We start from the raw sequence: 23,607 nt of genomic DNA on the forward strand, positions 1-23,607 counted from the left end.
GCTGGCGGGGACCTCATCCGGGGAACATCTGTTCGCCTCAACCCGGGCTCTACATACTAACCGCGGCTCTCTGCGGTGTCCGAGCCGGTGTCTTGGTGCTCTGCTGCGAGGACACAGCAAGCCTCCAGAAGAAGACGAGGCGCTCTGCATGCATGAGTTCTGCACCGTGCGGGCGGAAAAAGCGCCCCAGATCCGCAGGCAGCGTCTTGCCTATCACTAAAGGGACACTGGCGGATTCGGAGCACCGGGAGAGCACCGTGGACGGCAGCAGGATGGTGAGTGCTAAGTAGTGTTTTTCGAATAATATAATGCAGCATTGACTTAGTTTACTGACTAAGTCATTTTAAGGCAAATAGATACAAATAGTATCTGTGCTAGTCTGCTAGAAAACGTCACGCTGGCTATTTTGTTCAGACTGTGCAGGAATTCAACACCCTGGTGGCGCTGTACCGCGAACAGGTCATTTCTGTCGGTGAGATGTCAGCCGACTGTCCCTCACTGCGGGCTCAGATGCACTACACCCGGGCTAAAGGATGCTCCATGGCCCGCGCTGCGCACCAAAACCTCGCCCTCATTGCTGTCTCTGGGTAAGCTCAGTCAAGTGAAGAAATGACAGAAATAACACAACATAAAGTGTATTTCCTGTGAAGACACAGGACAATTTATGTTTATATCATAACTGTACAACACGCTCACACTGTGTCAAGACCCGGGGTGTCCAAAGTGCAGCCAGGGAGCCACCTGTGTACAGCCAGCATTTGAGGAACTGTTATCTCATGCACAAGCTCATCTAGAGCAGGGGTCTCAAACTCAATTTACCTGGGGGCCACTGGAGCTAGGGTCTGGGCAAGGCTGGGTCGCATCAGGTTTTCCAAAAAAACAAAAAACAAAAACACGCATTTATTAAAAACAGAAAAATATACAAACTTTTTCAGTGCTTTGGTTCCGATTTTCTACAATAAAAGCTCTGATAAAACATTCCACTGTTCTCAAATATCTTAATTTTTTATTTTTCTGCACAAAATAGGATGAAAAATAAATAAACAAATCAAGAATAAAGAAAATCAATCAATCAGTAATACATAAATATAATAATAATAATAATAAAACGGCAAATAATAAAAACTTAAGAAACCACATATAGTTGGTGGGTAGACAAATTATTTTTTTCAGATTAAAATGAACAAAGCATTATTAGAGCCCTGTAGACATGACAAAACACGACTATAGTCACATTTATACTCTTTTTATTTACAACATATTGCGCAACTGCAGGGTCTTGAGACACATGCTAACTCGCAAACTAGAGAGCTAGCGACCTAAACGGTTGCCTTCAAGTTATTTCCCTTAAACTTAAATAGCCAAAAACTTACCACTTCCACACGGATAGGGAGGATAACTATTAACAGTTATTTAACCTTTAACATGAACATTAATCAAACGTAATAATTTTTTCTGGGTACGTGATACCATATAGCATCCATATCAAACTCCTGCGGGACACATTTGTCCCGCGGGCCGCGTGTTTGAGACCCCTGATCTAGAGGTAAAGTCAAGTGTTTGAGTGTTAATGTCAAGAGGGAACACGGGTATGTATGTTTGGAGTATGTCTTGCAAGCACAAGGCAGCTAGAAGCCAATCAGATTTACGTTGGCATTGCTACTAAGAAAGATAATGATAACGTAATATAGGACTGGCACATATTAAGTGGTTTACACACACTATTAACCTTGTAATGCAACCTACCTTGGCGCTACCAGTGTTAGCATCAAGGAGTGACATGTGGCTCTTTTTTCCATCGGAGTTGAACAACTGCTGCCGTGTTAATGTTCCAAGTTAGTTGCAGAAGTGAAAATGTGCACGTCTGAAAGCTGCATAAACCCCTTCACAATGCAACCCACCCCTCATCGACTGCCTGGCAACACCTTGCCTTCCTGGTCAATGGCCATGTGTGGATTGAAGCTTATTGCAGAAATAAAAAAGAACAAAATCTCAGGAAATGTGGGGAAAATGTACTACAAAAAGGCTATAACTATAAGGCTGTAACTATAAAAAGCTAAAATGTTGATACTAATAACTAAAAAAAACACAAAGATTTTGTCTTTAAATATGTGCGTAACTTTCTTTAATTAGAAATTGACATAAATAGACATGATAAGTAAACACAGGGAGCTGGAATTGTTCATCTACCAGATGGAACCGATGATGCTGACACCCTTATTGAAAAGCAGCATTTCAAGAAATGCTGCAAACATTTGACAGACAGTACAAAATGCCTCTGAGGAAAAATACATGCCAATTCTGCAACTGCACAGAATAAAAGACAACATATTAAAGGACATATTGCAATAATATGATATATTATTGTCATATATTATCATAACACTATATGATCTCAACAATGTTGACAGTAATATACTAGGGTTCAGTTTAATTTGTGGGACAATAACGGGTCAGGCATCCTAACATATGTACCTCGGTAGGAAAGTCATGGTTCTGTTCATTTTAAGTACAGGAAGGGAACAAAATGCAAAACATAAATTACAAATTGGCGTTGCAACATTTGAAATACGGAAGTGATGTGGCTTCTTCCTAAATTCTCTTTTTTTCCCTACCCGCTTGAATACCCTACCCTCGTCACCCCACCTTGCAGTCCAGAGGACGGAGAAATCCACCCTGAGATCTGTCGGCTCTTCATCCAGCTGCAGTGTTGCCTGGAAATGTTCATCACTGAGATGCTGAAGTCAATGTGCCTGCTGGGGGTGCTGCAGCTTCACAGAAAAAGTACTGTCACCATATGAGGCAACAGCACGCCACAGCACTCTTGTTAAAAACAAATAATTGTTTGCAACAGCACAACAACACACATACTGTTAAAATACATAAAAAAACATTGGCACTCATCACCAATGAATGATAAAGTAAGATTATTAAAGAAAAACTGGAATCGGAGTAACTCTTCCTTTTTGGGTCCCAAAGCAACTATGGTGCAAGTGAGAAATCTACTGTATGTATTTGTTAATGGTTTTATTTCATTTGAACATGCATCAGATTACAATTGAATGCATCCCATAATCAGTTCACAGTTCCACATGTCCAAAAGGAGTAGGAAGAAGCAAAGCTTATTAAATCCTACCCCTCCATCTGGTACTTTTACAATCAGTAACTGTTACATTTGTTCACTTCTTGCTTTCCATAATACAGTTTAAGGTTTTTTATTATTTTTTTTATATTGTCAATATAGTGATATATATAGCACATCATGACTGGTTCAAGACTCTTCATCCTTGTATTTAGTAAACATCAACTGCTTGTATTGTTTCTTGAATTGGCTCATCGTTGTGCATTGTTTGAGGTCCTTACTCAATCCATTCCATAGTTTGATTCCACATACTGAAATGCTATGGCTTTTTAACGTAGTCCTAGCAGTAGTCCTTGTTGGGAAGTATTGGGTACAGCTAGGAGACCAGGGTTCAATTCCACCCTCGGCCATCTCTGTGTGCAGTTTGCATGTTCTCCCCGTGCATGCGTGGGTTTTCTCCGGGGACTCCGGTTTCCTCCCACATTCCAAAAACATGCTAGGTTAATTAGCTGTTTGAAGATGAACTATATCAGCAAGTTGAAGTATTTGTGATTTTAGAAATAAGGAGTTAGTATGTTCTCTGTAGGCGGCATTATGAATTATCTTTACTGACCTTTTTTTGCAGTACATTTAGCGAGTGAAGATTTGTTTTAAGGATATGCTCAACAGACAGTGCCACCCTTAGGATTTGTTTGTGTGCGAAAAAAAATCTATCTAGGAGATCTAATAGCGGTCTACATTTAGTATTTGTGGTGGGTTGACACAAAAATAAAATAAACACAAAAAAACATTTAAAAAATACTCAATTACAGAGTGAGTGGATGTAATTCAACTCATCACTTTAATTAATTTCTACAACGTATGATTCAATATTAATAAATTGAATATTTTTGTATTTGGAGTTTACAAATCCAGTTTATGACTTTCTAAATAGGGCTTTTTCCATTATTAGAGTCCTGTAGACATGAAATAACAACCCTATAGTCACCTTTACACTCCTATTATTCTTTGTTTGCACCACATTACACAACAGTAATGTGCAGGCTACGGCATCAGGTTATAGCATATAGAAAGCTACGATGTACAATAATTTAGTGGTTTTTCAAAAGAAGTCAGGAAGAATGCGAAAAAAAGCCAAAAATATTTCGGAAAAAAAACGCAATAAAGCGAGGGACATTCAAATCGCGACCAAGCGAGGGTCGACTGTACACTTCAATTTCATCATCTTGGCATCTTGGGAACGGGCCGCACGGTGCTTGAGTGGTTAGCATGTTGGCCTGGGTTTGATTCGATTCTCCATTTTCCTCCCACATTCCAAAAACATGCTAGGTTAATTGGCGACTCCAAATTGTCCATAGGTATGAATGTGAGTGTGAATGGTTGTTTGTCTATATGTGCCCTGTGATTGGCTGGCCACCAGTCCAAGGTGTACCCCGCCTCTCGCACAAAGACAGCTGGGATAGGCTCCAGCACCCCCACACCCCTGCAACCCTATAAAGCATAAGCAACACATAAAATGAATGGATGGATGGACATCTTGGGAAGAGCTGTAAATTATTTTTTTATTTTCTGTTCTGTTTCAAGGAACCGACTCTGAGCCGAGGATGGACTTCAGGGTGGATGAAAGTTCCGATGCTCCCATCTTGGAAGATCGTTCCTCTTCTCCTGTTGATTACCCTCATGAGCCGTGGCTGGTGGGAGTCCATATTGAAAACATAGAGAGGTACACATTTCAAAGTGACTTTTTTGTTATGGCTATAAAATGTGGCGAGAGAAAAAATTGCTCCAAGATGCTGATTGTGGATGTTTTATCTTGGCAGAGATATGCAGGAGATGAGGAACCTGCTCAGCAAACTCAGGGACACAATGCCTTTGCCACTGAAAAATCAAGGTGTGGGACATTTATGAAACATACCACATTTACAACTATTTTATTACTTATTTGTTCACATTTCCTAGTTAATTGTTTAAAAAGCCTCTAAAAATGTTAGTATTATTTAGATCAGGGGTCTCAAACTCAATTTACTTGGGGGCCACTGGAGCTCGGGTCTGGGTGAGACTGGGCCGCATCAGGTTTTCCAAAAAAAAACAAAAAAAACGCATTTATTAAAAACAAAAAAAAATAAAAAACGTCGCTTTGGTTTCAATTTTCTACAAGAAAAGCTCTGATAAAACATTCCACTGTTCTCAAATATCTTACTTTTTATTTTTCTACACAAAATAAGATGAAAAATAAATAAACAAATCAATAATAAAGAAAATCAATCAATCCGTAATAATATAATAATAACAATAAAACGGCAAATAATAAAAACTTAAGAAACCACATATAGTTGGTGGGTAGACAAATATTTTTTTTTCATATTAAAATGAACAAAGCATTATTAGAGCCCTGTAGACATGACAAAACACGACTATAGTCACATTTATACTTTTTTTTATTTACAACATATTGCGCAACTGCAGGGTCTTGAAACACATGCTAACTCGCAAACTAGAGAGCTAGCGACCTGCTAGCGAACGGTAGCCTTCAAGTTATTTCCTTTAAACTTAAATAGCCAAAAAATTACCACTTCCACACGGATAGGGAGGATAACTATTAACAGTTATTTAACCTTTAACCTGAACATTAATCAAACGTAATAATTTTTTCTGGGTACATGATACCATACAGCATCCATATCAAACTTGCGCGGGCCGCACTAACATTAAACTTTCGTATCAAGGCGGGGGCCTCAAACTCGTGGCCTGCGGGCCGCATGTTTGAGACTGATTTAGATGATACAGAATCCTAACTGACTCCACAGTCCTTATTTCTAAAGGGAATATTTTTGCCGTTAGAGCATATATATATATAAAAAAATGTTAAAACTCATGTTTAATAACATGAGTAGAGCCCTTTGTACAAAAAGTAACAGCCCTATAGTCACTTTTACGCTAATATTACCCAATAGGGTAGACATAACAAGATATATTTAGCCATTTAAGACATAAAAATGTATTGTGTGTGCTTGTGTGTTGCGTGACGTTATCGTGGAGTGGAACAGTAGCACATGTTATTATTATGATTATTGTTGTTGTTATTATTATTATTATTATTATTGTCCACTGTCCACACTGCTAACCCCCTGCTAGCACTCCGCTACCAGTCAACTCTAGCTAGCTGACTTCACATACAAATGCTTAATTTAGGTTAAAAAAAATGCTTTTTTTACTAATAATAGGGTCATATTCAACCCAGAAACAGCATGATTCATTCAAATGTTGTTGACAAAAGCGTGATGGAGTAAAGCCGCGAAATTCGAACCGCAATGTGGCATAAGTACAATAAATATGCAGAGTATATAAATAGTATGTGTGTTTTCGCATCATGCAAGCGCATATCTCAAAAAAGTGCATACCCTCTCATATTTATATTTACATATTTCAGTGCGAAAAGAGTGCTTTTATGAAACTTATTAATACATTATTGTTTTGTGGTCATATTGCTTTTATTGTTCCAGATGACAGCAGTCTACTGAACCTGACTCCACACCCGCTAGTGCGACAGCGGAAGAGACGTTTCCCTGGACTCTGCTGCATGGTGTCTGGTTAACAACCCACCATTCCATCCATGACGCACCGTACTAGTACTGTCAACACACGACTTTATTGTTTTTATATCATATTTACACAGTAGTTCACCATGATCAGTAGATATTCAGCCAGCATTTATTTACGGGGAGGTGCTTCTAAAAAAAATTAGGTCAATTTTCACACTTTAGTTCTGTTTCTTTGGGATTTAGCAGGTTATATTTGCATTAATCAAAATATTATCAGCATATATATATATAATTAAACTGTATATATTTGGGCTATGCACAAGCATTAACAGATTCTTCTCGTCTCACTGTGCTTGTGTGTCACATCACAAAGAAATACAAATGTTACACTCTGTGGACAGAATAGTACATCAGTGTTACGTCGCTACACATAACTGGCTCCAATGATACCATTTTTATAGAGAAGCTCAGAGTGGGAATTGAAATTAATGTCTAATAATTCCAAGTGGTTTTCACTTGTAGATGTTGTCTGTCTTTTTGTTTTTCACTCTTCTAAGTGTTGATGCATGGTTGTATTTGGTCACTCGGTCTATCCAGTGCTTTACTATCGACTATGACATGTCTCAAACTGCAAGATTTATTCGCATGACGTTTAGTTTTAATGATCCCTACAGTTGTCCCTTCCATCAGCAGTCAAAGATCAAATATACACTCTTTTTAATCGATATTTCCCCCAGTTACTACCAGTAAAAACTCATAAAAACATTTTTCTGTGTCTGTAGTCTTCCCTCTGAGCTCCATATAGTGGACACTAGTAAGATGACAACTTAAGATGCCATGAAAACAAAGTTCACTTATCGCATTGACCTATTCCGATAATAGCGCCATTCCCACACTCAATGTCAATGCAATGTATTGTATGGTCATCTGTAAAGATTGTGTGTATAAGGAACTTTTTTTTAAATTTGAATTTAATGTGTAATGACATCCTTTGCCATGGCATGTATTGTGTAGTTAGCGTGTCCTGTACAGGTTAGGACATTTTATAATGTGAATAAAGTTTTATATGCAGTTAAAGTTTCATTTTTCTTTTATTTTATATTTTAGTATTAAAGTAACGGGGCGGCACGGCGGTCGCGTGGTTAGCGCGCAGACCTCACAGCTAGGAGACCAGGGTTCAATTCCACCCTCGGCCATCTCGATGGATGGATGGATGGATAGAGATAGATAGATATCTAGATTGATAGATTGATGTGCTCCCAGAGTATGTAGTCAGCAAAAGCAATCGATCACCGGTCAATGGATGATTATTACTAGAGTACAGATTCATATTTTACAGGCACATTTAACCAAATACAGTAAAATAAACAGTGTAAAAAACAGTATAAAAACACATGGCGGTCAAGTGGGTAGCGCGCAGACCTCACAGCTAGGAGACCAGGTTTCAATTTCACCCTCGGCCATCTCTGTGTGGAGTTTGCATGTTCTCCCCGTGCATGCGTGGGTTTTCTCCAGGTACTCCGGTTTCCTCCCACATTCCAAAAACATGCTAGGTTAATTGGCCACTCCAAATTGTCCATAGGTATGAATGTGAGTGTGAATGGTTGTTTGTCTATATGTGCCCTGTGATTGGCTGGCGACCAGTCCAGGGTGTACCCCGCCTCTCGCCCGAAGACAGCTGGGATAGGCTCCAGCACCCCCGCGACCCTCGTGAGGAAAAAGCGGTAGAAAATGAATGAATGAGTTAGTATGTTCTCTGTAGGCGGCATTCTGAATTATCCTTACTGACCTTTTTTGCAGTACATTTAGCGAGTGAAGATTTGTTTGACAGTGCCACCCTTAGGATTTGTTTGTGTGCGAAAAAAAAATCTATCTAGGATCTATCTAAATTTAGTATTTGTGGTGGGTTGACACAAAAATAAAATAAACACAAAAAAACATTAAAAAAATACACAATTACAGCGTGAGTGGATGTAATTCAACTCATCACTTGAATAAATTTCTACAACGTATGATTCAATATTAATAAATTGAATATTTTTGTATTTGGAGTTTACAAATCCAGTTTATGACTTTCTAAATAGGACTTTTACCATTATTAGAGTCCTGTAGACATGAAATAACAACCCTGTAGTCACCTTTACTGTCACGCCATTGCGTGACACCATCTTACTGCTCCTGGAGCAGCCTACTGGTGTTGTCACCATTTACACTTGCCTGCCACTCATGCTCTCTCTCTCTCTCCCCTCAGGCCCCAGTTCGCCCTGATGGGAGGAGCTACCCGGCCAGCCACAGGTGTTCTCAATCACCACCTTCCATTTAGGCACACCTGTGGCAGCAGGAAGGCGTCGTAGTATTGTTCCACATGGACGCACGCCACTTGCCTGTTTGGACCTGAGCCTTTTGCCGTCTCTTCCACCACCACATAGTGGTGCCAAGTCTCCTGCCCGACGCCTTCCTGCCAGCCAGGTAGCTGCTCCCTACCGGCACTAAGAAGTTAGTTTTGTATAGCCTTGCTAGCCTTTTTCGTGGTGCCTTTTCTGTTTGCTCTCCATTTTTTGCACCATAGTTTTTTGTTGTCACTATCCTGCTTTTTGAGGAGGCAATAAAGACCTTTTATTGCAAGCTACTCCTGCCTGCGTGCTTCTCTTGGGTCTTACCCTCTCCTCGGCGTGACACTTTACACTCCTATTATTCTTTGTTTGCACCACATTACACAACAGTAATGTGCGGGCTACGGCATCAGGTTATAGCATATAGAAAGCTACGATGTACAATAATTTAGTGGTTTTTCAAAAGAAGTTGGGAAGAATGCAAAAGAAGCCAAAAATATTTGGAGAAAAAAAAAACGCAATAAAGCGAGGGACATTCAAATCGCGATCAAGCGAGTGTCGACTGTACACTTCAATTTCATCATCTTGGCATCGAGGGAACGGGCCGCACGGTGCTTGAGTGATTAGCATGTTGGCCTGGGTTTGATTCGATTCTCCATTTTCCTCCCACATTCCAAAAACATGCTAGGTTAATTGGCGACTCCAAATTGTCCATAGGTATGAATGTGAGTGTGAATGGTTGTTTGTCTATATGTGCCCTGTGATTGGCTGGTGACCAGTCCAGGGTGTACCCCGCCTCTCGCCTGAAGACAGCTGGGATAGGCTCCAGTATCCCCAGCGACCCTCGTGAGGAAAAAGTGGTAGAAAATGAATGAAAAATGTCCTTGGAACCGATATAATATAATAATATATGATCGTAATACTGTGCTGAGAGCAGCCATGTTGTTTGGTCTAGAGACAGCGTCACTGAGGACACAACAGGAAGCAGAACTGGAGGTAGAGCAGAAATGAGGATGCTGAGGTTCTCATTGGGAGTGACCAGGATGGATAGGATCAGGAACGAGTACATCATAGTGACATTACATGTTAGAGGCCTTGGATATAAAGTCAAAGAGGCCAGACTCAGATGGTTTGAGATGGAGGAGGACATGAGGGTAGTTTGTGTGAGAAGACAGGGTTGATTTGCTGTGGCGACAAATCACAAATAGATTGGAATGACTTATGGAGAGAAACATTGTGTTCTTCTGCTTTGTGCCAGATTGAGAAAATACGGGAGTAAAAGTCCCCCCCCCCCCCCCCCCCACTGTGACTGTGCAGAGCTGTCAAGACTCAAAACACAAAACATCTGGATCACATCTTAGTCGGGGAAACTCCACACTGATTTCCTTCCCGTACATGGTGAGGGGGGACAAATGTTCCAAATGTTGTCAGATTCAGCATACTATTTCCGAGAGGGAATATTGTTCCAAAACAAGCTTGCAGAATTCCGGTGGGTGGGGTTTATATCTCTTATTAGGTCAACACAAACCTCAGTTCATATTCAGCTCTGCCTGCGGTGCAGACTATCACACCATCACAGTTATCGGCTGAGACGGTATCATCACCGTGTGTGGTGAGTCAAACCTCTTCTACATGATATTATGTTTTTTATTCATTCCTTTCATTTTATTACTGTAGTGGCACCTATTCATATTTAGTATGCATGGTATGCAGAATGCATGCTTGAATATGGATGTGAGTGTGAATGGTTGTTTGTCTATACGTATGTGCCCTGTGATTGGCTGGCAACCAGTCCAGTGTGGACCCCGCCTCTCGCACAAAGTCAGCTGGGATAGGCTCCAGCATAAGTGTAAGCGGCATAGAAAATGAATGAATGTATTGTTGTTGTTTGATGACTAACAATATTGGTGAAAATTAATTAGATTTTTCCATTTTTTTACAGTTCTTCCAAATTCTTTGGCTCGATGGCTCCTTCCACTTGTTTATTCTCGTTGCTGCACTTCCTAAGCTTCATATCAGTTGGCCTGTCTTGTTTTTGTGACCGCTATCCCTGGTCCTCATGGTCGGCCTGCACGCGGACCTGCAACCACGGCACACAACACAGACACAGGTGAGACATGCATTCCATTATTACATTTTTTTGGAGAGTTTGAAATCGAGGATTCCAGCAGATTTGATTTGTTTGACAGGGAGATTAAATATGATGACTACTACTGGAAGAGCAGCTGTCGTCAACTGTGTGAAAGACATGACAGGAGGGCTTGTAATGTGCAGGCTTGTCCCGTCAATTGTCTGTTGACAGAATTTGGGCCCTGGTCTGACTGCTCACCTTGTGCCAAGAAACAGGCAAGCAAGAAATATTTTCACATTGACTTCTTTATAGAAGAATTCTGTCTACATTTAGCAATGATTGGCTTTTCTGTTCATGCCGTTGTCATAGTTACGGACAAGGTTTGTACAAAGCCCGTCGCAGTTTGGTGGATCTTCTTGCAGTGTGAAGCTGACTGAGGAGAGGCCCTGTTATGCCCCTACGGAGTGTAAGCTGGCCCCCATTGACTGCAGGGACAACTTCAAATGTGATAATGGTAAGCAAAGAGGAGCCCAGTTAGCATATCACTAATTACTGTTACTGTTACTTTAACAGCATTCTAATAAATGACACTTTGTCACTACACTCTATTACAGTCTATTCAATAAATCATACTGTTTTGTGGATGAATATGCTATAGAATTACTCCAAAATATGCAAATTTAACAACATTTTCTGCTTAAATTAAGCATTTTCAAGCATAAAAATTGCAAAATGAGGTAAAAACAAATATAATTTTGTGTACCTTAGTGCAAAGTTTTACCAAATGATGTCACGTCAGGCACAATAATCCTTAACACTATTGAGGTCCATAATCTAAAAACTGATTACTATTACTTTAACAGAATTCTAATAAATGACATTTTGTCACTACACTCTATTACAGTCTATTCAATAAATCATACTGTTTTGTGTATGAACATGCTGTAGAATTACTCAAAAATATGCAAATTTAACAACATTTTCTGCAAAAATTATGCATTTTCAAGCATAACATTTGCAAAATGAGTTAAAACAAATATAATGCATTCAGAAGACACATTCAAAGACACTGGGATGATACGTAGTATTCCACACTGGTCAGTAGGTGTCAGTAATGTTACTGTCATATTTGGTGAGACACACAAGCACCAGAATTGACTGCTGGAACAACAGGCTTGAACACAAAAACACAATCGCTACTGAGGAACTAGTGAAGAACGGACGAGGAATCATGAGTAGTGGTTAGGGTTAGGCTGGGGTAGGTTCGTTCCTCATTAACTACTGTAATTTTGTGTACCTTAGTACAAAATTTTACCAAATGATGTCACATCAGGCACAATTATCCTTAACACGGGCACCTTAACACTATTGAGGTCCATAATCTAAAAACTGATTACTGTTACTGTTACTTTAACAGCATTCTAATAAATTACATTTTGTCACTACACTCTATTACAGTCTATTCAATATATCATACTGTTTTGTGGATAAATATGCTATAGAATTACTCCAAAATATGGAAATTTAACAACATTTTCTGCTTAAATTAAGCATTTTCAAGCATAAAATTTGCAAAATGAGGTAAAAGCAAATATAATGCATTCAGAAGAGACATTCAAAGACGCTGGAATGATACGTAGTATTCCACACTGGTCAGTAACATTACTGACACCTATTTGGTGAGACACACAAGCACCAGACTTGATTGGAACAACAGGCTTGAACACAAAAATATAATTGTTACTGAGGAACTAGTGAAGAACGGATGAGTAGTGGTTAGGGTTAGGCTGGGGTAGGTTCGTTCGTCATTAACTACTGTCATTTTGTATTCCTTAGTACAACATTTTACACAATAATCCTTAACACTGGCTACTATTGAGGTCCATAATCTAAAAATCAGATAACATTTATCTAAATCCGTCCATTTTAAGTCCTTATTCTCTGCTTCAGGACGTTGCCTCAACGCCACACTAACTTGCAACAAACAGAACGACTGTGGCGATAACTCGGATGAGAAGGACTGTGCTGACTTGAAAGTTGTGTGTCCAGCTGAGAAGAGAGTGGCTCCAGGCGCTGACCTGGTGGGAAATGGGTAAGTCGACGGTCCAGCTTAATAAAAAAATAGTTCTGGATTCCACCCTGCTGAGTTCATAAATGAAATTCCTTCATGTTAAGTGTCCTTCGGTCAGCTTCAAGCAGCCCTAATTTAGACAGTTTGTTTATGTCTAATAATATTGACAGGTACAATTGAATAAAACCTGGGTGGAAAGTGAAAATGTTGAACTTTCTACCGCTTTTTCCTCACGAGGGTCGCCGGGGTGCTGGAGCCTATCCCAGCTGTCTTTGGGCGAGAGGTGGGGTACACCCTGGACTGGTCGCCAGCCAATCACAGGGCACATATAAACAAACAACCATTCACACTCACATTCATACCTATGGACAATTTGGAGTCTCCTAGCATGTTTCTGGAATGTGGGAGGAAACCCGGAGAAAACCCATGCATGCACGGAAAGAACATGCAAACTCCACACAGAGATGGCCGAGGGTGGAATTGAACCGTGGTCTCCCAGCTAACCACTCGACCACCATGCCGCCAAAATGTTGAACTCATTCATTCATTCATTTTCTACCGCTTTTTCCTCACGAGGGTCGCGGGGGTGCTGGAGCCTATCCCAGCTGTCTTTGGACGAGAGGCGGGGTACACCCTGGACTGGTTGCCAGCCAATCACAGGGCACATATAGACAAACAACCATTCACACTCACATTCATACCTATGGACAATTTGGAGTCGCCAATTAACCTAGCATGTTTTTGGAATGTGGGACCCCGAGAAAACCCACGCATGCACGGAAAGAACATGCAAACGCCACACAGAGATGGCCGAGGGTGGAATTGAACCCTGCTAACCACTCGACCACCATGCCGCCAAAATGTTGAACTTCTTATACTAAAATGTTTGTTAATAAAATAAACAACAGATGCAAGAGAAGGGGTGATGTCCTCCTCCTGTGAGCAAAAGAGTTGGTGCGGGTCAGGCTCACATGCCCAGACACCCAAATCAGGACGTCTACACAAAGGACTGTAATGTTAGAACATACCAGTGCATCTGTGTATTTACAAACAAAAATCATATGCTAGGGCGGCACGGTGGTCTAGTGGTTAGCGCGCAGACCTCACAGCTAGGAGACCAGGGTTCAATTCTACTCTCGGCCATCTCTGTGTAGAGTTTGCATGTTCTCCCCGTGCATGCGTGGGTTTTATATGTAACTTCTTGGAAGGTTTGACGCACTAGCAAATGAGCCGAGGGGGGCAGTTCTGGACAATATGTTTATGGGCGGAACTTGCATCATTCGGAGACCTCAGAGTACTCTTCTCTACCATCGGATCCCTCACAACTTTGAGAGCTTTGACATCAAGGTAATACAAACAGTACCTCATGTGTATTATTATGTCTGAACCATGAATCATAATTATTTTGGCTAAATTCCCAAGTAATGTATGAGTATCATGGTATAATTGTATTTTCTGTTTGGTTTTTGTGATTGATAAGGTTGGCATCCTGGGGGACTTCAGCACAGATCCCGAGCCACTACACACTGAAACCATTAACATAAAGAATTCCATGTCCTCCACCGGCACTGAAGACGACAAACACCTCGGGATGTTGGCCTTCCTTTTTGGAAAACAGATGAAAACATCTAAGTCTGTGTTTGACGCTTCAAAAAAAATGGTGAGTGAGCCTAAAATGACAGCTGCTCCTATTTATCGTAATTTCTCATATATATCTATTTTTCTCTATTAGGACTCTGTGTTTTTGCGGGTGCACCAGGTTCTCCCTGTGTCCACCTTCAAGGTGCGAGACCCAAAAGATTTGGTCTTGTCAGAACCATTTCTCCAGTTTCTCCACGCTCTTCCCCTCCAATACAACTACGGCCTCTACAGGGACATCTTTCAACGCTTTGGAACACACTACTACGCCTCAGGGACACTGGGGGGCCGCTATGACTTGCTGTACCAATACAGCCGAGAAGAGCTCACCAGTTCAGGTAAAGGTGGTGATTGGATTGGGAGAAAAATGGTAAAGATTGAAGGGCGGTGTTAAAAATGTGTATTCTATTATTTGGGTTCACATGAAACCCAATCAGGGCGGCACGGTGGTCTAGTGGTTAGCACGCAGACCTCACAGGTAGGAGACCAGGGTTCAATTCCACCCTCGGCCATCTCTGTGTGGAGTTTGCATGTTCTCCCCGTGCATGCGTGGGTTTTGTCCGGGTACTCCGGTTTCCTCCCACATTCCAAAAACATGCTAGGTTAATTAGCGACTCCAAATTGTCCATAGGTATGAATGTGAGTGTGAATGGTTGTTTGTCTATATGTTCCCTGTGATTGGCTGGCGACCAGTCCAGGGTGTACCCCGCCTCTCGCCCGAAGACAGCTGGGATAGGCTCCAGCATCCCCCGCAACCCTTGTGAGGAAAAGCGGTAGAAAATGAATGAATGAAACCCAATCAAGGAACATTTACCGCAAATGTGACAGGTTGGAAATGTAAAATACACACCAGACTAGATAGGCGGAACGACAGTCGTTTTTTATTAAGGTCCAAAAAGCAACGATTCCCAACAAGGGCTGCTGTCACGGCCGTAACGCATCCACAATGCTGTTTCTCCCCGTCACTTCCTGTCCGTCACCCCTTTTCCTTCCCAGCCCCGGAACGTATCTCTCCATGTGCAAATACAACACATAACACATTACAATACAATGCCTGTTTAATGGGAAATGCTTTAGAAGTCCGATTTCGAACTGTTTCAGAATGGAAGCTAAAACGATCATCCATTCAATCAATTCAGTCTTGTAAATTAATTAATTTTAAATATTAATTAAAAATATTAGTTCATTCATTTTCTACCGCTTTTTCCTCACGTGGGTCGCGGGGGTGCTGGAGCCTATCCCAGCTGTCTTTGGGCGAGAGGTGGGGTACACCCTGGACTGGTCGCCAGCCAATCACAGGGCACATATAGACAAACAACCATTCACACTCACATTCATACCTATGGACAATTTGGAGTCGCCAATTAACCTAGCATGTTTTTGGAATGTGGGAGGAAACCGGAGTACCCGGAGAAAACCCACGCATGCACGGGGAGAACATGCAAACTCCACACAGAGATGGCCGAGGGTGGAATTGAACCCTGGTCTCCTAGCTGTGAGGTCTGCGCGCTAACCACTTGAACGCTGTGTGTTTTTATACTGTTTTTTATACTGTTTATTTTACTGTATTTGGTTAAATGTGCCTGTAAAATATGAATCTGTACTCTAGTAATAATCATCCATTAGCCGGTGATCGATTGCTTTTGTTTTTGACCACATACTCTGGGAGCACATCCATCCATCCATCCATCCATCCATCCATCCATCCATCCATCCATCCATCCATCCATCCATCCATCCATCCATCCATCCATCCATCCATCCATCCATCCATCCATCCATCCATCCATCCATCCATCCATCCATCCATCCATCCATCCATCCATCCATCCATCCATCCATCCATCCATCCATCCATCCATCCATCCATCCATCCATCCATCCATCCATCCATCCATCCATCCATCCATCCATCCATCCATCCATCCATCCATCCATCCATCCATCCATCCATCCATCCATCCATCCATCCATCCATCCATCCATCCATCCATCCATCCATCCATCCATCCATCCATCCATCCATCCATCCATCCATCCATCCATCCATCCATCCATCCATCCATCCATCCATCCATCCATCCATCCATCCATCCATCCATCCATCCATCCATCCATCCATCCATCCATCCATCCATCCATCCATCCATCCATCCATCCATCCATCCATCCATCCATCCATCCATCCATCCATCCATCCATCCATCCATCCATCCATCCATCCATCCATCCATCCATCCATCCATCCATCCATCCATCCATCCATCCATCCATCCATCCATCCATCCATCCATCCATCCATCCATCCATCCATCCCCATATCAGAAGCGTAACACAAACTACCACCCACGTTCTTGTTCTTCTTATACCTTAATGATGCTATACTGTACTTTTGCACAATTATGTGCAAAAATATGAATAGTCCAGCCGTACAATAATATTTCTCTCCAATAGGTGAAACTGAGGATCATGTTAAAGGTTGTCTGGGCCGAGAAACATCATGGACTGTTGTTCTGTCCAGTCAACAGAGGGACGTACCCATGTGCTCTGACAATAAGATGACTCAAAAATATCAAGGTGTCTTCAACTATAATTATATTTTCCCCTGATTGGTGTTTTTTCAGCATGTTTTCTCATAAACGTCTTTATTGTGTGGCCCAGGCTCGTACATTCAGGCAGCGGAGAAGTCTTTCTCTGCGGTGAAAGGTGGTCGAACCAGAGAGGCTGCAGCTCTGGCCTGGGAGAAGCAAGGTCCTGCTCCTGATAGAACCTCGTTTAAGAATTGGGCCAAATCTGTCCTTGACAATCCTGCAGTCGTCGATTACAAGGTTGCATTTTTTAATTTTATATTCATTAAATTTATGGAAAGTTGACAGGAAAGCACGTTTTTTTCCAGCTACTACCCATCATAGATCTGGTACGGGGTATTCCCTGTGCAGCCACGAAGAGAAGACACCTGAAGAAAGCACTACTGCAGTATTTGGAGGAGTTTGACATATGCAAGTGCACTCCATGCCCTAATAATGCTAAAACCTTTCTCTTCGGTACTGAGTGCAAGTGTGCCTGTCAGACTGGAACGTTTGGTCCCAATTGTGAACAAAGAGCTCCTGACTACACCTCAGGTAATGTTGATTACATTACGAAACTCATTCGCACCTCGAGACCCACCTATTACACAATTTATACTAACTGAACACAACAGAGGAAGTGGATGGTTCCTGGAGCTGTTGGAGCCCATGGAGTCGCTGTGGAGCCGTCATGAAGAGATATCGCAGTAGGAGGTGTATTAACCCCGCCCCCTTGAGGGGAGGCCAACCTTGCAAGGGTCCAGACACGGATGAGGAGCCATGTCACATCTCCATCTTTAAACAGTCAGAGATTGAACACAAATACATACATACATGTATGACTATGTACTTTCCATTGTTCATTCACCTTGTACTCGTATGTTGTCATATCCAGACAGGAAACATGTGACAATGATGATGACTTCACTGTAGGATGGAGAGAAGAGTTGCCTCCTGGTGTGAAGGGCTGTCCCAGGCCACAGCCACCTAACAACAGCTTCCTCAGGGTAAAGATGATATAATAGTCATATAAACTTTAAAGCCAATTCTTTTTGAAAGTTGAATTTTATGGAGATAATTTTACAAATATGAAATCTTAAGAAAAAATGCTTGAATGTGAACTTTGGTTCCAGACCATGATAAGTGAATTTCTACCACTAATCCTCACGAGGGTCGCTGGGGGTTATTTATAAATAAAAATTTTCATAGTTAGAGCATAGAAAACCTGTTTGTGAGCTTCTTTGATGTGGTTTTAAACATTGTTAGAGACCTCTAGCCATGAAATAACACCCCTATAGTCACCCTTACATTTGTACTACCCAACATAGTAGATACAATAACAAGAAAATAAGCCATTCATTCATTTTCTACCGCTTTTCCTCACAAGTGTCGCGGGGGGTGCTGGAGCCTATCCCAGCTGTCTTCGGGCGAGAGGCGGGGTACACCCTGGACTGGTGGCCAGCCAATCACAGGGCACATATAGACAAACAACCATTCACACTCACATTCATACCTATGGACAATTTGGAGTCGCCAATTAACCTAGCATGTTTTTGGAATGTGGGAGGAAGAAAATGGAGAATCGAATCAAACCCAGGCCAACATGCTAACCACTCAAGCACCATGCGGCCCGTTCCAAAGATGCCAAGATAATGAAATTGAAGTGTATTGCATTTTTTTTTTCAAAATATTTTTGGCTTCTTTCGCATTCTTCCATTCTAAATTTCATTCTTTTTGGAATGTGGGAGGAAACCGGAGTACCCGGAGAAAACCCACACATGCAAGGGGAGAACATGCAAACTCCACACAGAGATGGGTGGAAGGGTAGAATCGAACTCGGGTCCCCTAGCTGTGTGGCCATGCACGCTAAACACCATGCAGCCCTGTAATTAAAGCATGCTCCATTACATAGATATTTGTATATATTGTAAACCTGTTTATGACCTTCTAAATACCCAAGAGCCCTCTACACATTACCCAATATAGTAGACATAAGAGAAAATAAGACATAAATAAGACATAATATAGACACACGCATGTTGGTGTTGGGTGAATTTAGTTTTTATTACTCACAGTTTCTGTCTAGTACTTCCCACAGTGGCTATTGTCTTGTTAATGTAACATTACTGATACATAGTCACCAGTGAAGAACACTACATGTCACAACATGTCTTTGAAGGCATCTTTAGAATGCCTTACATTTGTACAGTATTTTAGTTCATTCAGTCATTATTATGTGTGAAAATGATACATTTAGGCCAAAATATTTATACAACATTTGATTACTAAACTTGTTCAAATATTATTGTTTATGTTTAGAAAGCGGGCAGCACGGCAGGTCAGCTAGGAGACCAGGGTTCGATTCCACCCTCGGCCATCTCTGTGTGGAGTTTGCATGTTCTCCCTGTGTATGCGTGTTTTTTTTCATCACACAGCAACTTAACACAAGGTACACCTAAGAAATATACAAACATGCACCAATAAGAATTAAAAATGAAAAAAAATATATAGGTTGAGTACTCCGGGTACTCCGGTTTCCTCCCACATTCCAAGAACATGCTAGGTTAATTGTCGACTCCAAATTATCGTATCATAGTGTGAATGTGAGTGTGAATGGTTGTTTGTCTATATGTGCCCTGTGATTGGCTGGCGACCAGTCCAGCGTGTACCCCGCCTCTTGCCCGAAGACAGCTGGGATAGGCTCCAGCACCCCCTGCGACCCTCGTGAGGAAAAGCGGTAGAAAATGAATGAATGAATGTTTAGAAAGCAAAGCAGTACTATGACTTTGGTGAGGGTGAGGAGTTCCAGTGCTACACTGGATTTGACCTGGAAGGTTTCCAGTTCATCAACTGTCTTCCTGATGGGACATGGAGCCAACCACAAGGAAGGTGTCTCAGTAAGTTCAATTCAAATCACATGTGTCATAATATGTGTCTCTACTTGAGAAAAATGTCCGCCTGTGCTTTTAGGAAAAATCTGCCTTCCCCCCAATATCCCTGACGGCATGATGCTGTCCCCCAACAAAGAAGAGTACAAAGTGGGTGATTCAGTGGGTTGGAACTGTGTTGAGGCGGGCCTGTTTCCGCTGCCTCCAGGTCTTTACAGATGTAGCACCAGTCTCACCTGGGAACCCCCATTACCTGCAGGACTACACTGCACTGATGGTACATACAGTTTGATGTGTTTGATGTGTTTTAGAGAAAACCACCTTGATGACAAATCTTGACTCTTTCCTGCAGAGGAACCATTTGAACCTGACAGTCAGTGTGGTCCAGGTGAGAAACGTCAGGGATCTCAATGTACCTGCCTACAACGGGAGAGCTGCCTGTAAGTTTTTATCAATAAGTCCTTTCTTACATCAGGGGGTCCTCTTTGTTACATTGGGGACAAGTTGTCCCCAGTCAGCAGTTTGGACACCACTGCCTTATATACAAGCCCAAATATTAACCAAACTATTTTTTATTTGGTGAATAATTTGGAAAAAATGTAGAAAAAATGTTCAGGCATTCTTGGCCTAAAGTATTTTTAAGCTTAAGATGGAAGAGATATAAAATGATAACGGATATTATATGATATTATATGATATTCAATCATAATAACACGACGCACAGTTGTAGTCCCCACGCCACTGCTTGTCCACATTTTTTGAAACACACGTCTTAAATGGCTTATTTTCTCTGATTATATCTACAATATTGGGTAATATATGTGTAAAGGTGACTGTAGGGTTGTTATTGTATGTCTAGAGGCCGTAAACAAGTTTTCAATGCCCTAAGGCAGTGGTCTCAAACACGCGGCCCGTGGGCCAAATGTGGCCCGCAGGACACTAGTTTGAGGCCCCCGCCTTGATATGAAAGTTTAATGTGATTTGATATGGATGCTGTATGGTATCATGTACTAAGAAAAAATTATTACGTTTGATTAATGTTCATGTTAAAGGTTAAATAACTGTTAATAGTTATCCTCCCTATCCGTGTGGAAGTGGTAAGTTTTTGGCAATTTAAGTTTAAAGGAAATAACTTGAAGGCTACCATTTAGGTCGCTAGCTCTCTAGTTTGCGAGTTAGCATGTGTCTCAAGCACCCTGCAGTTACGCAATATGTTGTAAATAAAAAGAGTATTTTTATTATTTTAGTATGAAAAAAATAATTTGTCTACCCACCAACTATGTGTGGTTTCTTAAGTTTTTATTATTTGCCGTTTTATTGTTATTATTATATTTATTTATTTATTTATTACTGATTGATTGATTTTCTTTATTCTTGGTTTGTTTATTTATTTTTATCTTATTTTGTGTAGAAAAATAAAAAGTAAGACATTTGAGAAGAGTGGAATGTTTTATCAGAGCTTTTCTTGTAGAAAATCGAAACCAAGGCAAAGTTTATTCATTTTTCTGTTTTTAATAAATGCGTTTTTTTTGTTTTTTTTGGAAAACCTGATGCGGCTCAGTCTCACCCAGACCCGAGCTCCAGTGGCCCCCAAGTAAATTGAGTTTGAGACCCCTGCCCTAAGGGAATCCTACTTTGTGGAAACTAGTTTTATCATGGCCAGATATGGAACCAATTAACAGCAATAAACGAGGGACATCCATAAAAAAAAAAAATTTTGACAATGAATGAGGGCCACCTGCCTGTTCGCTTCATGTTATTTTCCTCAGATATTATGGATCAACATTTGCTATAAAAGTGTCTGTGACAAGAGATTAGATTTAGCTCCAAAATATGTCTCTCTTTAATTGCCATTGTTTGCTCATTGCAAAGGAAACTCAATGCCAAAATATTAGACGCACAAATGCACGGCATCCAACATCTACATGGCCTCAAACAGTGCAACTCAAATATTCAGCATTATTATATAATAATTTGAACTGACCTGTGTGTGTATGTGTGTGTGTGTGTGTGTACAACCAGAGCTGAACCCGAGATTCTTTGCATTCTGAACACTGACATCAACACCACCGTGCCGATGTCCCTGTGTTCCTTCTACGCTGGCCGTTGCCATGGCGATCCCCTCTTCTTTGTCAGCGAGAGTGCTTGCGATACCGTAGATCCAGCTAAACTGGAGTGGGCCAGGTTCCGCGCCAAGTGGGCATCAAAGAGTTCTGTCCAGGAGCCGTGCGACCTTGATGTTTGTTACGAATGGGAGACCTGCTCGTGTATGTGTGACTGAATCTTTTCTCGGTCCAATTGAATGGTAAAAATTCTAAACTTCCATATGTCCTCCATAGCATCCAAGAAATGTGAATGTAGAGCTGCTCGGGACTGTCCACGGGTTATGGAGCACACGTTCTGTCTAAAGCTGACTAGAAGCCAGAGCACTCGCAGCCTGCATCTTTGCGCCATGGCCGCCCTTAAGTGTGCTGCCTTCCAGTTTGAAATCATCAATGAAGGTGTCTGTGAATCCTGATGGGTCCATTCTCCTTGAACAATATCAGCACACATTGTATGAAGTTGGTAAAGGTCAACTGTAGATGAAATAATATCATTTTCAATAATATGCTTACTCATCCATATCTTTGATGACTCACAACAAATGTACTGATTGTGCAGAGTAAGTGCAAGTTGAATGACTTGGCCGTTTTGTGTTAAAGTACACGGACAGAGACGTGACTATTGAGCCAGAACAGCATGTGTGGTGTAAATAAACAGAAAGACAAAGAAGAACAATATGTGGATATTCTTATCAGTATAGAAGTGTGCTCGTAAATCCCAGAAAATACACTCAAAACGTAAATGTAACTTAAATTACATGATATATTTTTCTCTGATCAACCAATCAGTACTGGGGGGCCTACAAGCTGGCCCTGAGAAGTGAATCAGAAGTCTGGCTAAAAAAAACAGTCCCATTGCTAATAGTGTGTTTATGACAGGGGCCAACACTCCTGATTCTAAAGGAACTGAGAAATTACTTTTATATGGCAACACATAGAAGCTGAAATTTGATTGGTGAAAAAAAAAAATCTAACATTCACATACACAAATGAAGCTAAAGAGTGTTAGGAATAATTTAATTTCATTTAATGGAGCTCAAATTACAATTTAAGTATAAAATGCAAGCCAGTGCTTCTTTTAATGGTTAGGCTAGCAGGAAAAGCCTTGCTTAACACTATTTGATACATAGAAATATATAAAATGGTAAATGGCCATACTTCATAGTTGCAAATGGTGATTAATCATGATTAATAAATTTAAACCTGATTAATTGCACTAAAAATGGGGAAAAATTGCCAGCCCTATGGCCATATTTCAGATGGTTGCAAATGGCGATTAATCATGATTAATTGATTTGGAACTGAGATTAAAT

At 41.1% G+C, this 23,607-nt stretch overlaps 1 protein-coding gene across 2 annotated transcripts; it reads left to right on the plus strand.

Moving 5' to 3' along the window:
• On the plus strand, nucleotides 1-22,970 carry c6 (complement component 6). 2 transcript variants are annotated; one of them, XM_058064662.1, is made up of 23 exons: nucleotides 1-275; nucleotides 415-587; nucleotides 2,654-2,784; nucleotides 4,667-4,805; nucleotides 5,979-5,984; nucleotides 6,948-6,965; nucleotides 10,966-11,067; nucleotides 11,147-11,303; nucleotides 11,398-11,542; nucleotides 12,979-13,120; nucleotides 14,308-14,446; nucleotides 14,580-14,759; nucleotides 14,832-15,075; nucleotides 17,192-17,314; nucleotides 17,399-17,565; nucleotides 17,634-17,859; nucleotides 17,940-18,108; nucleotides 18,200-18,311; nucleotides 20,069-20,201; nucleotides 20,275-20,469; nucleotides 20,545-20,632; nucleotides 22,215-22,459; nucleotides 22,532-22,970. In XM_058064662.1, the coding sequence occupies exons 1-23, from the start codon at nucleotides 153-155 to the stop codon at nucleotides 22,708-22,710; spliced, it is 3,336 nt and encodes a 1,111-aa protein (XP_057920645.1). In that variant the 5' UTR covers nucleotides 1-152; the 3' UTR covers nucleotides 22,711-22,970. The 2 variants fall into 2 exon arrangements, with proteins under 2 accessions (XP_057920645.1, XP_057920643.1); XM_058064660.1 differs by lacking the exons at nucleotides 1-275; nucleotides 415-587; nucleotides 2,654-2,784; ... (1 more) ...; nucleotides 5,979-5,984; nucleotides 6,948-6,965 and adding an exon at nucleotides 10,420-10,569 and having other exon boundaries at nucleotides 10,900-11,067.
• Nucleotides 22,971-23,607: the final 637 nt, after the last annotated feature.

This window comes from Doryrhamphus excisus, chromosome 2, assembly GCF_030265055.1.
Source record: "Doryrhamphus excisus isolate RoL2022-K1 chromosome 2, RoL_Dexc_1.0, whole genome shotgun sequence".
NCBI lineage: Eukaryota > Metazoa > Chordata > Actinopteri > Syngnathiformes > Syngnathidae > Doryrhamphus > Doryrhamphus excisus.

Bases quoted from the DNA above. Each gene is read 5' to 3' on its own strand.
- c6 (XM_058064662.1), top strand. From the start codon at position 153: ATGAGTTCTGCACCGTGCGGGCGGAAAAAGCGCCCCAGATCCGCAGGC. The intron at 11,543-12,978 runs GTAAGCAAAGAG...TCTCTGCTTCAG, and splicing joins CAACTTCAAATGTGATAATG to GACGTTGCCTCAACGCCACA. The intron at 17,315-17,398 runs GTGTCTTCAACT...TGTGTGGCCCAG, and splicing joins GATGACTCAAAAATATCAAG to GCTCGTACATTCAGGCAGCG.